Source organism: Dysidea avara, chromosome 15, assembly GCF_963678975.1.
Source record: "Dysidea avara chromosome 15, odDysAvar1.4, whole genome shotgun sequence".
Lineage (NCBI taxonomy): Eukaryota > Metazoa > Porifera > Demospongiae > Dictyoceratida > Dysideidae > Dysidea > Dysidea avara.
This window is the reverse complement of record NC_089286.1, coordinates 3,824,341-3,841,029: the sequence shown is the minus strand read 5'-3', so window position 1 is coordinate 3,841,029 and position 16,689 is coordinate 3,824,341. Positions and strand designations below refer to the sequence as shown.

Genomic DNA, 16,689 nt, shown 5'->3' with positions numbered 1-16,689 from the left:
TGCAGCTATGTTGCCATGCAGCTGTGGACCTACTACAGCCTCATGGGTGACCATATGACTGTATTCTTGTTTTACTCTACCGGCCATGCTTTGTGCAGCTATGTTGCCATGCAGCTGCGGTCCTACGTATCACAGCTACACACAGTTCATTTATTTTATTTTTTGTGTGGCTGGTAGCTAGTTTGTATATTATTCTAAGGGCCAAACAAGTGCACAGCCATTTGCAGCTATGTGGCTGGATCTAGTATTAGACCAGTACAAAGCCTACAGCTGTGACATGATAGCCCATTAAAAAAATTCCACTTGAACGAAACAAATTGTTTTCTCAGCCTGGCAGTAAACAAAATGACCGAAAATGCTATTTTCAGGGGGTTTTATTAAAGTTTTGCTTTTCCAATGCACACAGTTCTGTAGTATCATGTACAAGGATCATCCTGATGTGTATCATTTCTTTATCAAAGGTATATAACAAAAGTTTTTGAATGATGAAGTTTTAATTGGTTACAGGTGGACATAAAATTGTTGAAATCCCTCGGTATATATATGCATTAATCAAGCAATTATCTCTGCAATGTTGATTAAATCTAATTAGTATTGTAGAGATACCTTGTTGTTTAGTATACACTCTGATATTCTAATGATTTATGTCCACCTGTAACCAATTAAAACTTCATCATTCAATAACTTTTGCTATACACATTCGATAAAGAAGCAATACACATCAGGGTGATCCTTGTACATGATACTACAGAACTGTGTGTATTGGAAATGCAAGACTTTAGAAGAACCCTTGAAAATAGCATTTTCTGTCATTTTGTTTACTGCCAGGCTGAGAAAACAATTTGTTGGCATTTTAATGGGCCATCATGTTGCAGCTGCAGGCTTTGTACTGGTGTAATACTAAATCCAGCCTTAAACTTGATTGTTTTCCATATAAACAAATAGTTTTGTTGTCAAGGTCCAAAAATTAGGGTTCCAAAGGATATTTTACATGCCTCCCCTTCTATAAAATCACTTAGTACACGTGCTACAAACCCCATAAGAAATTTGGTGCTTTTATCAAAAAGTGAACGATTATCTCAATTAGAGGGTCTTAGGCGCTGCACTATTATACGCAGTAAAAACAAACTAGTGAAGGTCACTTCTAAATTTAGTGAAGGTTGCTACAAAAGTCTATCACAATACTCACTAATTTTGTTTAGTGACGTTCACTAATATCACTACTTAAAATAGTGAGTATTGTGGCAGAAACTAGTAGTGAAATTCACTACTATTTTTTTACAGTGTAAGCACAGTTTGAAGCATATCACCAACTTTTTAGTCAAAGGTATTTAAAACAGGTTATTTGTAATGTTGCCTACTGGGTCAATAAACATACAGCATTTGTAAGCATCGAGTGAAATTTTCACTGAAAATGGAGTAAATTAGCTACAACCTTTTAAACTACAAGAAGCAGTCTATATAATGCAGTTTATTCATGAGTGTAGATGTATTATGAGGAGGGTGAGAATTGGCACCAGCTAGAGTTCAACATGCAGAGCTTAGGATAACATCCGGACACTGGACAAAATCCAGTCAAATTGCATAGTTGTCTGACCATAATGCAATTAGTCCGGACACGGTGTCCCATCAAAGCACAAGGAGCCTAAAGGCTGAGCTGGCATGCTATCAACAATAACAGTCACCTGGTTGCCAGGAGATAGTGTACATTCTTACAACCCAAGGGAGTGACCACAAATGTACCAATGCCAACCTTCTGGTGTACTGTTACCACATAACAGCTGCAGTAAGGTATGTGTCATCTTACCATTTTAATGTTCATTTGCTATGCTACAGTGGACATATTGGGCATTCATCTTCCACATGTCCAGTCAATTTTGGCAATTGTCTAGCCAATTTTGGTTTGCCAGGACATTGTGGCAGGACAACAAAGAATTCTTATCATAAGCTCTGACATGGACAACTGCAAACTTCAGGTTGAATTACAGGAGTTTACATGCATGCACTGTGATAACATGAAGTACACAAATTTCACTCTTACATAGCTTTGCACCAAACCAAGCTATTGATACCAGGTATACGTACTTGAGTACCTTACCAAGGCCACAGATAGTCTCAACAACTAGTTTGTATTTTCTCTAGTTGGGAAAAGTTTTTTTGCCAACCAAATGACAAAGGAAACAATCAAAAACAAGCAGGCTGGTGGGGGCCTAGGCCATACTCAGGAAGTTGTACAGGCTTTAACATGCCTATAGTAGCACAACTCCAGAAAGCAGATTCAACACTATTATTATAAGTTCAAGCCCACCATAATCAGAGTGAAAACAGGTAGTATAGCTGCCTAATGCTGGTGCTACCAGAATGAAATATGTTTTCCACAATCACATCACTTGTGCATTTTTCATTATCATACAGTCACATACAGGTTGATTTAACTTATCAATGTAACACACTTTTGTCTCCATCATCTTCTCATTTATGGCCTGCAGTTGTGACACTAGCGACACTGTAGACTCTGTTGATTTTAATGACATAGTTGAACCCTTTTCCTTAATCTCTTCAGCATCAGCTGAGTATAAATCTGAATTCTTGGACTCCTAGCATCATTGTACAGCAAAAGAATAGTAAATGCAAACAAGCAACAAACAATATTTTATTACTTTTAACAGTTAAGATTTGGACATCTTAACACATGATAGTGTGTCATGCAGCCAAGAAAGCAGGGTGTCACATCATGCAATTGACAGGAAGAATTATCACACATGCAAGACTACATGGTCTCTCTCCACACCATTTTGCATTGTATACGGTACTATCCAAATGAAGTGAAAACTACATATAAAAATATAAACAGCCAAGCTGTGAAAATGGAAGTGGCCTACTAAATTCTGGATGAAAACAAGTTGTAAAATCAAAGGTGAAGGCCAAGAAATGGCTAGAATGTTACCAAAGCTAACAAATTTTAGCAATGAACCCTGGATTATTAACATTAAGCTTGGCTGTTTTGTGTGAATAACAATTGCTTACATAATGATTATGTACACAAGTATAAGGAAAAAAATAGAAAACTTATATTTGAGTAGATATCGTAGACATAAAAGGCAAGAAAACAAGAGATGTCTTGCAACTATATTAGTGGACATTTAATTTCCTATACCACGTAAGAGGAATGGCACCAGCCAGACATAACATGCGCCCCTACTATCAATAAATGGAAAGCATTATTGCCATTTTGCTTCATTTTCAGCTTTGTTCCACCTAGCCTGTTGTACAGTATTACCAATGAAGAATAGTACAAGAAGCACCTCTGCAATCAACCCAGCTACTACAAAAGTTGTGCAATTAAACATGCCCAAAACCATCAATTACTCAAATGCCATTTCACTTTGTTTTCAGGTACCCATTACACAGTATTACAAGCAAAGAACATACAAAGGGCTTCTGCAATCAATTAATTTACTACAGAAATAATATGGATGATTCTCATGACAGCTAGATTCCCATGAATCAACACTTACGAAGAAAGAAACTGGACCTAAAGGTAGGTTCATGATAAATGCATTGTAGCTGCTGCTGCTGCTGCTGCTGCTGCTGCTGCTGCTGCTGCTGCTGCTGCTGCTGCTGCTGCTGCTGCTGCTGCTGCTGCTGCTGCTGCTGCTGCTGCTGCTGCTGCTGCTGCTGCTGCTGCTGCTGCTGCTGCTGCTGCTGCTGCTGCTGCTGCTGCTGCTGCTGCTGCTGCTGCTGCTGCTGTCGTTGTTGTTGTTGAAAAAGCATGTCTCGTGCGAAGCAACATCGAGCAGTGAAGAAATCAAGTCTGTAGCATTAACTACAGTCGAGATGGAAACATTAGTCAGTCAGTCAGTTAGCAGAAATTTAGTTATTAAATTTCAGAGTGAATACATGATGGGCTTGGTTATACCAAACAAAAACTGCCAAGCTGTTATGAAGGAGAAGTGAGGCTGGTTTTTGAGCAATTTTTTTGGCCAGAAAAGCCCAAACCTTCCTGGTCCCTATTATACAGTACCACTATACTGTATGGTATACAAGTACAATAAAAAACTAGAGAGTTTATGTTTAAGTAGAGATCACAGAAATAAAAGCAGGAAGTCATCTACACCTACGGCTATACTAGTGCACATTTAAATCAAATCAGTTCAACCTGTCTATAGTATAGCCATCCATGACCAAAGTAGGGATCACATGTCCACTAGTATAGCTGCAGGTGTATGTCCTCCTTTGTTCAGTGGTGGCTATTCTTTTCCAGCTATAGTGCACCTATTATAGCATTTCAAATGAGAAATATTGCAAATCAAGTCACTCACTATGGAAATTACAAACAATTTTCATGATATAGCCATAATGTGCTACCTACACATCAACACTTACACAATAGGGTAGAAAGAAATGGAACACAATAGAGGACAAAACTAAGGCTATATTGCATACACGAGTTGCTGTGGTTGGTGAAAAGTGTATCTCAGGCCTAAAATTGAACAGTAAAAGAAATCAAGTTTGTAGCCTTAACCATAATCATAGATAATATATACATTACCCAGGATTGGAAACAGAGGCAATTAACACCAATCAACAGATTCACTCAGCGTTGCAAAGAGCTACCATAGTGTAACGTAACTATGTTACGTTAGTCTGTGTTATGAGATGGAACGAAAAGAACTTGTGCTAGAATGAAGAAAACAATGCGTGGGAATGACGGTGACAGTCCGTCGTCGCTGTTAAATAAATGATAGGGATAAGTACTACAGTATTAGGTAGCTTAATACTCGTTTTAATACTCGTTTGTAAACCATCATATAGTGTTTTGTGTGGTATGGTGATATGACTGCTGGAATGAAATACTGTCTCTGGTTCTTTTCATTACAGGTGCTAAGGCAGAAGACGCTTTTACATTCACTGAAGGATGATACTTTTATTATTAAGTCTACAGAGGCAATAGAAGCAAAGGAAGTGACACAGAACCTGTTTGCTAGACAGCTGATGTTTTGTTGCTAAAAACAGCTCCTGTTTTACACAGTTTTGATTTAAAATTGCCAAGCTAGTTATACCACATTGTGAGGGAAAGGCTCTTTGTTATGCTACCGGCTATGTTTGTAGACATATACGTAAGAAAATTAGAATGTGAGAGAGAACGTACATGAAGTACTGCTCAAAGAAATAGTCCACCTATATGCATACCAATTCATGGATTTTCATATGCAAGCTTCTGGGTTGAAATCAAGCAAAACAATTAAGCAAGCAGCACTAAAAAGCTTACATAGAGACTTGTACGATAGCATGTATAATGTAAGAAAATACGAAACATCCATATGTAATTGTTCACAATGCCATAATATTATTACTTTGTGCATGATTACAGCAATACATTGATAAAAATACTGGTGCAAAATATAAATTGAAGTCTAGTAACTATATTCACACAAAGGGAAAGTTTCTGCAGGAGCAACTCCAGTACAGTTTGTCTTCTAATGCTAGCCGTGTATCACAATGTTTCAGAATTTCTGTTTTGCATATAATTTACATCCACAAAAAGTGTTCCTTAATGGCCCATCATCTTAACTTCAAAATATAGCTAGAAAATTAGTTCTTGGATCGTATCAATCCACAATCCGCTTATTAGAAACAAAGTATATGCATACACATTATAAAATACCTTAAGGGATGACAGTACATTGCTTCGTTACCTTTCTAAAGACTCAATATCAGGTGCAGTGTCAGTGAAGGAAGACATAGGTATAGGTGACAGCAGCAGAGACACCTTCAGTGTATTGACACACTTCTCAGTGGGATAGACACTGGCAATCCCTTGTTGAAAGTGCTTTTACTGCTAAGCCTAAGCTTTCTATGACCTCTCCTGTCATTTGTAGAGTGGGAATAGTAATCATTGTAAAATGTGTAGTTGTAGTTAAATTGAAATACTTGTATATGTTTCAAAGAATCGAATATTTCACTACAACAGTACAGGAGAATAGCTTTTAAAGGCATTCTCATTAGTTTGTATATATATGAATTACTAGAAATACGTCAGAAAGTAAGCCTAGAACGTCTATTTAAAAGCCTGTGAACTCCAAACTGCAGTACTACAAAAATGCTTACTTCATAGTTCATGTTGCCATTTCACCACCAAACGGCGGAACTAAAGGTTTTGACTTACATGAGTGGATCCGCTAATGTCTTAGCTTTCAACCAGTACCATTTACACAGAAAAAGAATGCTTCTATTGTGCTCTCAGAACCCCGAACCTCGAGGGTGCGATCAAATCGTCATTTTTGCACAAAACGCATTCTACGAGATTTGCTCTCGAAATTTAGACGATTATATATCAGTAAAACAACAGTATAACTCCTACCATTATAAGAAATCCTTTTCGTGTCCACTTCTACAAGGCTTATTTGCCCTTTCTCTTCATTCTTTTTTGGCCAGATGAATCCGTGCTGATCAAAGCAAAGGTATTGATTATTGCAACGCTGACAGCTCACTCTTTTTGCATTGAGTTGTCTCTGGTTTCCAATCCCAGGTATTAAGGTATATATTATCTATACCATAATCAGGTTGTGCTTGGCTGAAGGATCAGCTTGTCAACCAGTAGATAATTCAGTCAAATAAGAATTCTTATTAAATGTAATAAAATTTTGTTGACTGGAAGTGCTTGTGAAAACATTATCTTGAAGGAACCCACTGCTTCTGTGAACCAAGTGTTAACCCACTGCTTCAGTTCTATTTCCATTAAGTGTCTGTTTAAACCTTATGAAAGAAAGTTTTTAGAATGAAAAAGTGCACAACTGAACTATATACTGCGATTTTCCAAGTTCTTGCAATGGAAAGCGTCATGCGCTAATGATGTGTCAGTATGCGCAGTTCTTTAAATACTCCTGTAATATTCTGTGGCTGTCGAGTTGTATGCGTAGGCATCCTTGAAGTCCTGTGAGTCAGTAGTTGTCGTTGAAAATCCACTGTTGAACAACTGCACACGTACATGCTTGTATAGCGCATGACGCTTTGCATTGCAAGAACTTGGAAAACCGCAGTACATGATTACCAAACGTTATTATTATTAAACCAGGCGCATGCCTAGTTTACTGAAATTGTTTTCGTAAAAGTGTGTGTGTGTGTGTGTGTGTGTGTGTGTGTGTGTGTGTGTGTGTGTGTGTGTGTGTGTGTGTGTGTGTGTGTGTGTGTGTGTGTGTGTGTGTGTGTGCATGTGTGTGTGTGTGTGTCTACCTATCTACCTGTCTACATATCTACATATGTTTGTCCGTACACACCCACATGAGCAAAATCATTCAATAATGGTAAAAACAGCTTTTACATGAGAAGTAAAAGCGAAATGAAGTCTGTATCAAACTTCCGCATAGGTAAGCTTTGCTCTGAGGTGGTTTCTTTTCGGCAGTCTGAAATATGGGTGTGGCGACTCTCCTCCGACTTCGTGAATTACCTTCCCTTCAGGTTTTACAGATGTTTAACAACTGAAAAACAACAGTGCAGGCCGCGTAGACTACCAGGAATAGCCTATCCCTTCGAGTTGGAAAGGGGGCGTATCCCTACGTACACGAACAAAAATGAAGAGCAGCTTTGAGGCTTTGTTGAGAGAATTTGTGGAAAAACATGATAGTCACACTATAAAACAGTCTAGAAGATTTTTTTATGTACAACCACAAAATAGTAATATAAAACACTTAAACAGTGGGCAGAGAGGCAAGATACTTCTGTGCATAATGTGTTGATAAAAGCGGTTTGTTTAACAAGCGCTTCCTGAGCAGCGCATAGCAACATAATTGAAGAATTATGAAAATTCATGAATTACGAAATACGAGAATTACACTAAATTAATTATGTATTATTGCACAACCAAAGACGTATAGTTGGTTAATAACTTAATTTCAGATGAGTTAGCTAGCTGCATGGCGCCTGGTTTTTAGAAGTAGCACAACATCAACTTGTTATTATTAGACTTTACAGCATTCAGTATACAAAGGCATAGTTACGGGAAAAAAGAAGATACAAATGTTACTGTATGCTGATGGTATGCTGCCAGCCAAACAAAAATTAATTAGATTAACAAAAATTACGTTGAAATAACCAAGCTACACTGTGGAAGTAAGAGTGGAGTAGTAATATAATTAAGTAGCTACAGGTTTGTGTCCTAATTGATTGGAGGTTGATAGTTGGTCACAATTTGTATATAACACAAGCAGATCTTGATGTTGTGCTTTGGTTACGACATAGTCACTTGAAAGCCTGGATTGACGAGCCACTGTTAGTTTGTCTTACATTGTATATTACATATGGTACAACAATAAACTAACCAAACTGGATTTTGCAGCTTTAGTAAAGAAATTATCTTAATCAAAACTGCTGAGCTGTGCAAAAAGATACATTGATGAAATTTTTAAAAAGATACAATATCAAAGATGGTGGTCAGGCATTGACTGCAGTGATTTTAACGTCAATAAAATTTGTAATGTTCATAAATTTGATTGACTTGTATGAATTTTCAATACATATATGTAACATGTGGCTGAACGTTGGGAAAAGCACTCTTAGGGTGCACAGTTGATTCACAGAAACAATGTTTAAAGCACTGTAACTCTTCAGCCCTGGCAGCATTTATTTTTACAGGATGACAGCATCAGGCAGGGCTGTCCTTTGGCTGTTCCCTGAATTGCACATACACAATATGTTCCCAATTTAACAGCTGGGTGGCTGGAGCAATGGGGGTAAAAATTCTTGCTCAAGGAAACAACAGTAGTAGGAGTAAGTCTCTGCTCAAGCATCAAACCTGGACCTCTCGATCACCAGGCTGATGCCCTACCACCCGGGCTACTGAGCTGCATGAATAAGTTTCCACTAAAATTAATATGGAGTCACTTAGGATATCTTTAAGAGCATCTAGCTCCAAGGTAATCCTTGTATAGATTTCCTCTAGATACATTTTTATGAACATTACAAGTTAATTCTTACAAAAATGTGGTGGGGTGGGCACCAGTTAGGGTTCAAAATGGAGACATAAGGCCACAAGGTAACCTGTCAGGGGAATTCAAGCAGCCAGCTTATCTGCCAGAACTTTCAAACCCTCTCCTACATGTCCCCGTTGTTCACAGAGCTGTTAACATGTCTAGCATGGTTATGCATGCACTAGAAACTGTGAGCTGCATGAATAAGTTTCCACCAAATATGGAGTTATATATGATATCTCTAAGAGCATCTAGAACCAAGATAATCCTTGTATAGATTTTTTCTAGGTAAGTTTTCATGAACATCACAAGTTCTTACAAAAATGTGGTGGGGTGGGCACCATTTAAGGTTCAAAATCAGGTATGTTACAAGGCCAATTTTGGAAATTATTGGACAGCCTAAAAATTGCCAATTTTGGCTACTTCTTGCAAACAAAAGTTACCACTTTTGGCAACTTTATAAAGCAGTGTAATGCAAAGCTATAGGACTGCTAAGAATTTGCCAGTTTTGGCAAGTTTTGGTAACTAAGATTCTATCTAACTTTGGCAACTTTTGGAAACCATCAAAAAGTTGCCAAGCCTGAAACTGCTGATGGTTTCCAAATTTGACAGTTTAAGATGGTGCTCAAAACTACCAATTCTGGCAATAAATGTACTCTTTTTTTATGAAGACCAATGAATAAATCAATTGTGGGATCTAGTTTGCAAAAATGGCAAAATTTGATGCCCACTATTGGACTGTTCATGCATACTAAAATTACCACTTCTGGCAATTTCTTGCAAATAAAAGTTTCCACATTTGGAAACTTTTACAAGTTGCAAAACTATTGTATTGCTTACAAATTGCCAGTTTCGGCAATTTTCTGAGGCATATAGGCTGCCCATCTGACTACTGTTTAGATGAATACAGCACACTGGATAGAAAGAGCTTAAATTCACAAGTGAATGAGCAAGCAAATGCTGGTATGCAGCGAATCAAGGGACAACTTGCATGCATAAGCCATTCCAACTTCTTTTTTCATTTGAAACTATTTCTTGCAATCAAAAACAGAGACCACAAGTTGAAACTTTGTGTGAGATAAAGTTCCGCCTACACCTAAATGCCTGTTTTACATAATAATGTTGGATTCTGCAATATCTGCATATCATTTGATTAATAAGTAAGTACATGTCATAGCGATTGACTATAGTGTAATATTATTATTGTTCATGCCTTTTATGGTTATCTGATTATCACCATTATGATTATCATAATCGTAGAGTTGACAACCATGCCACGCCACAGAAAAAAACAACAGGTGTAGCGCACTGATGCTCCACAGAGAGCTGGTATTACAGAATAGCAGATGCATTTGCTGTATAGCAAATTTGGTTGATAAACTACAATGTGTAAGTATGTACAAAAGATAGAGCTATGTTGGATTAATATAATGGAGGCTACAAAAATCATGAATGTTGCAAATTTATAATCATCACAGCATTTCAAACCTGAGTGAAGATGCCAATGAAAGTGCAATCTGCATGGACATGCATAAAATTAGCACCTTGATCTGTAGCTATATAGCATGATTTGTAGCAAGATATTCTTATGACTTTGTCCATTTTATCGCATTTTGGTCAATCCACATTCAAATCATAAGTTTGCTACATAGCTATATTCCTACTGCTGCTTTTAAAGTGAATGTATAGCTAGCTACCTGGCATCCACTGATAATATTGCTAGTAATCATATTTAAATACTTTCAGGCATCATTATAACAGTTCCTCTAAAGTAAGCATAGTTAAGTTAGCAGCTTTGTGAACTTTAACACTGTAATGCTCACTTTCATGCTTAATACCGGTAAACTGTAAGTGCCAAAGTTTCCAAAACTGGCAACTTTTAGACTGTTGTTATAATTGCCAAAAACAGCAGCTACTACACACGCTTTTATAAAATTGCCATTTTTGGCAATTCTAAGAATTTGTCACACAAAATTACCAATTGTGGATAACCGAATCCCACAATCAAATTCTCTATCACCTTTTATAAAAGAAAGTACATTTATTGCCAAGTTTGGATACTTTTGAGCGTCATTTGTGGTTACTCAAAGAAACACAAAAGTTGCCAATATTGGCAATTTTGGGTTGCCTAAAGTTGCCAATATAGTCAACTTTGGGCGGCCTGAAGTTGCCAATATTGGCAACTTTGGGTTGCCGAAGTTGGCAACTTTGGGTTGCCGAAGTTGGCAACTTTGGGTGGCCTGAAGTTGCCAATATTGGCAACTTTGGGTTGCCGAAAGTTGCCAATTTTGAGGATTTGAAAGTTTTGGCAGATGAGCTGGCTGCTTGAATTCCCCTGACAGGTTGCTTTGTGCCTCCATTTGAGGTATGTTACAAGCTGTTTATGGCAACAATTGGACAGCCTAAAAGTTGCCAATTTTTTAGGCTGTCCAATTGTTGCCATAAACAGCTTGTAACATACCTCAAATGGAGGCACAAAGCAACCTGTCAGGGGAATTCAAGCAGCCAGCTCATCTGCCAATTTTTTAGGCTGTCCAATTGTTGCCATAAACAGCTTGTAACATACCTCAAATGGAGGCACAAAGCAACCTGTCAGGGGAATTCAAGCAGCCAGCTCATCTGCCAAAACTTTCAAATCCTCCCAACATGTCCCTGTTGTTCACATAGCTGTTAACATGGTTATGCATGCAGGCCACCAATTAGAAAGTGTCCACCAAAAGCAGACCATACAAGTTGAGGGTAAGTTTAGTGTGGAAATTGTTAGCCTGATAGTGCAGAAACTTACTGTTCAAATTAGGCTTTTATGCCCATATGGTTGATATGGCAAAATTCTGTTACATAATAATACCATTTTTAAGGTCAAACAATTTTTCATAATTCATAGTAATAAGATGTATTTACATACCATCTCAGTCCACTGGGTATTCATCAATTTTATTTTGTCAAATGATGTTTTCACTTCATCTAGTGACCCCTTAAGATTACGAATTTCTTTTTGAATATCATCAGCTTCAATCGATGATTTGAGCTCCTCATATTGCTTCAGTAGACTAGAGTACTTTTGTTGCTCTTTGTTTAATTGTTGTTCCAAAAATTTCCTGTATATTTCATTTTCTTTCAGTTTTAGTACCAACTGGCTTTTCTGTGTGTGAACCTGTGAAGACATCATCATGATAATTTATTCCTATTAGCATAGATACAACTATATTATGACCACAGAATGCATGGATAGTACATAGTGTTCAAGAAGACATCTGTGAACCTAGAACTATAAAATGTGAACCTTGCATTGTGTATAAAACCTGTTATATTAACATTCTTCTCAACTAACATGTTTTAACATGTCTGCTGTGCTAACTGGTGATGATTTGTCTTTGTTTTCTACACGATCCATTCCCTCCATCTACACAAGATATACAATAACACAACACATTCTGTCATGTTGTACCATTAGTGTATCAGACATGTCAGTTTGTTGTGTTGGCTGATCATCTTGTAAGTTGTCTGGTTCAAATATTTCATCTTTGTCTTGTAGCATCCGTAAGCCCCTGTCATTTAATGTGTGAATAGCATCTTTCTTGAGAAGATCGTTTACAACAGTAGGAAGCTCCTGTAATAAGTTTGATGAATTTTGTATTTCTAATATCATAAAACCTTACCTCTAATTGGCTCAGCTGATTGCTGAGCAAGTCCCTTTCTCCAGCAGTAATCTAATTATAATAAATTAAGGTATTATGACAGGACTTCATCACAACACTTACCATCTCATCAAAACAAGTGAGGAATGATAAAGGACCCACACTCAATGCTTTACCAGTAGCAAGTATAGTACTGGGATAAATGGCTACATGTAGTATTCCCTTTTGATGAAGGTCAGTGAGGTTCTGTGATACTTTAGAGGTGACCAGAGGAACCACACACCTTGAAATCATCCAGTACAGAATTGTGGAGTTGCCTTGAGCTACTGAGAGCAGCTGTAAAGTGTGAGGGGTAACTTCACACTTCTTCAGTATAAAGTTACGTATGTCAAACACATCTTGGAGACTCAACTGGTGAGGCTGTAAATCTAGTTGGACAGCAAGAACAGTGCTAACACTGCTTCCCCTTGGAAGCATTTTGCTAACTGGTTTAGCTATAGGAAAGGACATTACTGGTTGAGAAAAATCAAACTTAGCCTCAAATTTGGTGAAAAGAGTTGTGCACTTTGGAAGATCAATTATTTCTTTCAAAATTGAGTAATCGCTCCATGTAAAAAAAGGACTTAGTTGCTGCATGAGGTCAGAAATTTGTGTTTCTTTCCTTAGTTCCACCATATATTCAGTAGGAAAGAGTGGAATGTTGTGCTGATCACTAGCCATCAAAGAGCTACACCGCTCAATGATATTGCATGGATTAGAATGCTTCAGTGTTTCCTCTAAACACATCTTCAAGTCCATAAACTCTCTGACAAACGAAGCAGCATCCACACTGGTGCTAATGTCAACATTTTCTGGTTTGTCTACATCAGGATGACATTCAGCTGCAGACTGGTTGTCATCTGAAGCAATCAATGCTATAGTAAGATACATAATATTCATTGTTACAGACCATTTCCTAACTGACCTTTTTTCAGCACATCTCCCAGTTTAGTTTCACTGTCACAAGCAGTTACAATCTCACAGAACAATGTGAACTGTTGTGTACTCAGTTGCCTCATTCTCTCTAACAGGAGACAGTTTGTTTGGTAATCACTTGATGAAGCCATAATTGTGTCCTTGTTTATCAGTTGCTCTGATAACATCAATTCCACAACCACTTCAGTATCCATGGTAACTGACAAGTAATCATAATAGTGATCAATGAACTCCTTGACAGTACCTATGAAATAAGTGGTACATTTGATTACATATCACAGACAAACTATGCATATTTTCCACTATGAAAAATTAATTATGGTACATAAAATAATTGCTAATTAATTACAACTATAACCATCATATTTATTCATACATCATTTTTATGGTTTGGTGATTATATTTATTATTATACCACTAAAATAATATTCTTGCAAATACATTTACAATTGTAGACGTAACCACAAAATTCCCACCACAAATTGTTACATTATAATACAATATACCTGTAACTGTCAGAGGTGATGGCTCATTAGTAGTAACATCCCTCATATTCAATGGATCCATTATGATAGGATGAGAGCCAATCTGAAGATATTGCAGCTGTAAATCATGAAACCGGTAGCGGTTAACAACTGCTGAATGAAAAGCTTTAATAGCACATTTTGTAGGCATGTACCAGAGGATTTTTATACATCCTTTATCAAGGTATTTTAACACGCAAGTTCCTCTATGAACATCCATTATGACAACCTCTAGTTGATGCTGAAATTTCACTAAATCACCAACTGTCATCTCCTCAGGGTTCACATTTAACTTAGAAGCCACTTCAGTGTAGTACTGTGCTTTAACTTCTTTATTAGGAAGGTCAGGCAGCACATCAATCAATCTCTTTGCAAACGTGACACTTTTGTAATTGTCGAGAATAAGAATAGCTAGAGAAGATCCAGATGCCACCACCATTGTTTCCAATAGGCGAACATCAATCCAACTCCAGTAAGGAGAAACAGCAAGAACATCAAGCATGGTGTCAATGCTCTGTGTCATTAGAATTTGTGTTACCAGTTCATCAGGTAGATGAGCTCCACCTGGTGCCTTGGTTTGAGTAATACAAGCTCTTCTCATGATCAAGTGGTCAGCCTTTCTGAACAACTTTGTCATTTTTGTTTCTAGTGCTGTAAAAGCAGCCCTTACATTAGCAAATTTTTCAAATTCCTCTTTGGAAATCATTTCATTATCAACATGATCAAGTGACTCTATATATAAGTAGTTTAAACAGCATTATTTTTACATTTATATAAAGCGGGTTATTACAGTATTTACTACAGTAAATACCCATAGTTTAATTCGTGACCAGATCTGTGAAAACCTAGCATGATGGTACATTTTTCAAGTTCTTTATTGTTGAATATTTTAGCCAAATGTATGCTCTGGCCAAGTTTCAGCCTTGTATGCCAACCACTTGTGGAGGTACAGCCATATGAAGTAGCAACAACAGAAAGATCAATTTGTACAACAAGTATTGAGAAAATATATTACAGATGCTTACAAAAACAGCTGCAACATATGAACACAATGAACAACTTGCACCATCATGTTCACCATGAGTAAGAGAGTCCATTACTTGGTAAGTTTTTCCTTCTATCACCTTTCTTCACTACATATACAGATGAAAGATCAATCGCATAAGACTGCTTCAATGAACACCCATAAATTGCATATCCTTTAGTCTACAGCAACAAAACAAAGATTTTCCTATTCTCCTTGAGTAACTGAATAAGATGATATCCAGGTTTTATCACTAGACCTTCTTCACAAAAATAACAAAGCATTTAAAAGTTTAGCGGAAGTTTTTATTAATTATGTAATATACCCATTGCGATCAATGGCTTATACTGAAAATTTAAGCTTACGCCATTATATGTGGATTTTGCAGATCCGGTCACAATTTGTTTCTGGACAATTTTATTGGAACATCACAACCCTATACTATTAAGTGTTGCTGTACTTGACGGTTATGTATACTGTTACAGTCAATGATGGTATAGCTTGTCATCTTTAATAATGTTGACATTATCATTATGATGAACCAAATACATTCCTGTGATATTAACCACAACAAAAGGTGCCTGTGAGCTATATATAACTAGTGTTTTACAAAATTGTCAATTTTAAAAAATGAAGTAGGAATAAAATGCAATGAAACAAAAGATGAATGATAGTATTACAGCATAACTCGGTGGGAAATTCCCGACTTTGGCTGGCACATTAGCTGTAACAATTATTTTATTCAGTGCCAAAGTAGGGACTTTCCCATTGAGTTATGTTGTAATACCATCATTCATCTCTTGTTTCATTGCATAGATCCCTACATTTTTTTTAATTGACAATTTTTTTAAATACTAGTTTGTGTAGTTTTTTGTTATAACTCAGGGACTGTTCTATTAGAATAAATGCATGACTGCTGTATTAGAGTGACTGTTATATTAGAATATCTCGAGTCAGACAAGGGGTGTACAGCTAGCTACACCAATAAGGTCTTGTTTTCTGTTTAGCAAATAGCTAGATTGTAAAGAGGTGTGGTCTCCATACTCTATCGCAATTAGTCAACCTAGATGGGTGTAATCGCTATCCTATTGCAAATTATCAGCTCTTTTGCATGGCACATATCCCAATAGGGAAGTTGCAGATATCTAGCTAGTGTACCTCTTATTTTAGCGCCAGGACTGAAGCACTTCAAAAATCCAGCTTTGAAGTACTGTGGCGTCTAAATGCGCTACTGAAAGAAAGTGTTGATAAAATTAACACCTCAATATGGTTTCATTGGATGAAGAAGAAGACAAACAGCCTGATTGAAGATAAAAGAAAGAAAAGACAAGGCGCAGAGGGCCTACACTCCTCAGAACCCCAAAAGGCACATCCCACTGGTGAGCTTGTTATTGTGGCGTAAAATGGTAACCGTACATATTTTCATAATTGGCTGGCATATACTATGGTATAGATTATGATGACAATTACAAGTAATTATGCATTCAGCTAGGAATCTAGAGATAAACCAGTATAGTATATGAAGCAAACTTAGCATGCAGAGTGTGCTTTATCTAGGG

The 16,689-nt window shown here is 37.1% G+C and overlaps 1 protein-coding gene across 1 annotated transcript in view; it reads right to left on the bottom strand.

Moving 5' to 3' along the window:
* Window positions 1-16,689, bottom strand: part of LOC136245597 (uncharacterized) — a 60,928-nt gene that overhangs the window by 21,605 nt on the left and 22,634 nt on the right. The window contains exons 5-12 of the mRNA XM_066037098.1: window positions 14,089-14,838; window positions 13,572-13,826; window positions 12,731-13,521; window positions 12,629-12,679; window positions 12,418-12,579; window positions 12,301-12,372; window positions 11,875-12,123; window positions 2,454-2,597 (exon numbers count right to left, since the gene is read on the bottom strand). Of these exons, the coding sequence (XP_065893170.1) occupies window positions 2,454-2,597; window positions 11,875-12,123; window positions 12,301-12,372; window positions 12,418-12,579; window positions 12,629-12,679; window positions 12,731-13,521; window positions 13,572-13,826; window positions 14,089-14,838 (2,474 nt within the window). The remainder of the gene's footprint in view (window positions 1-2,453; window positions 2,598-11,874; window positions 12,124-12,300; window positions 12,373-12,417; window positions 12,580-12,628; window positions 12,680-12,730; window positions 13,522-13,571; window positions 13,827-14,088; window positions 14,839-16,689) is intronic.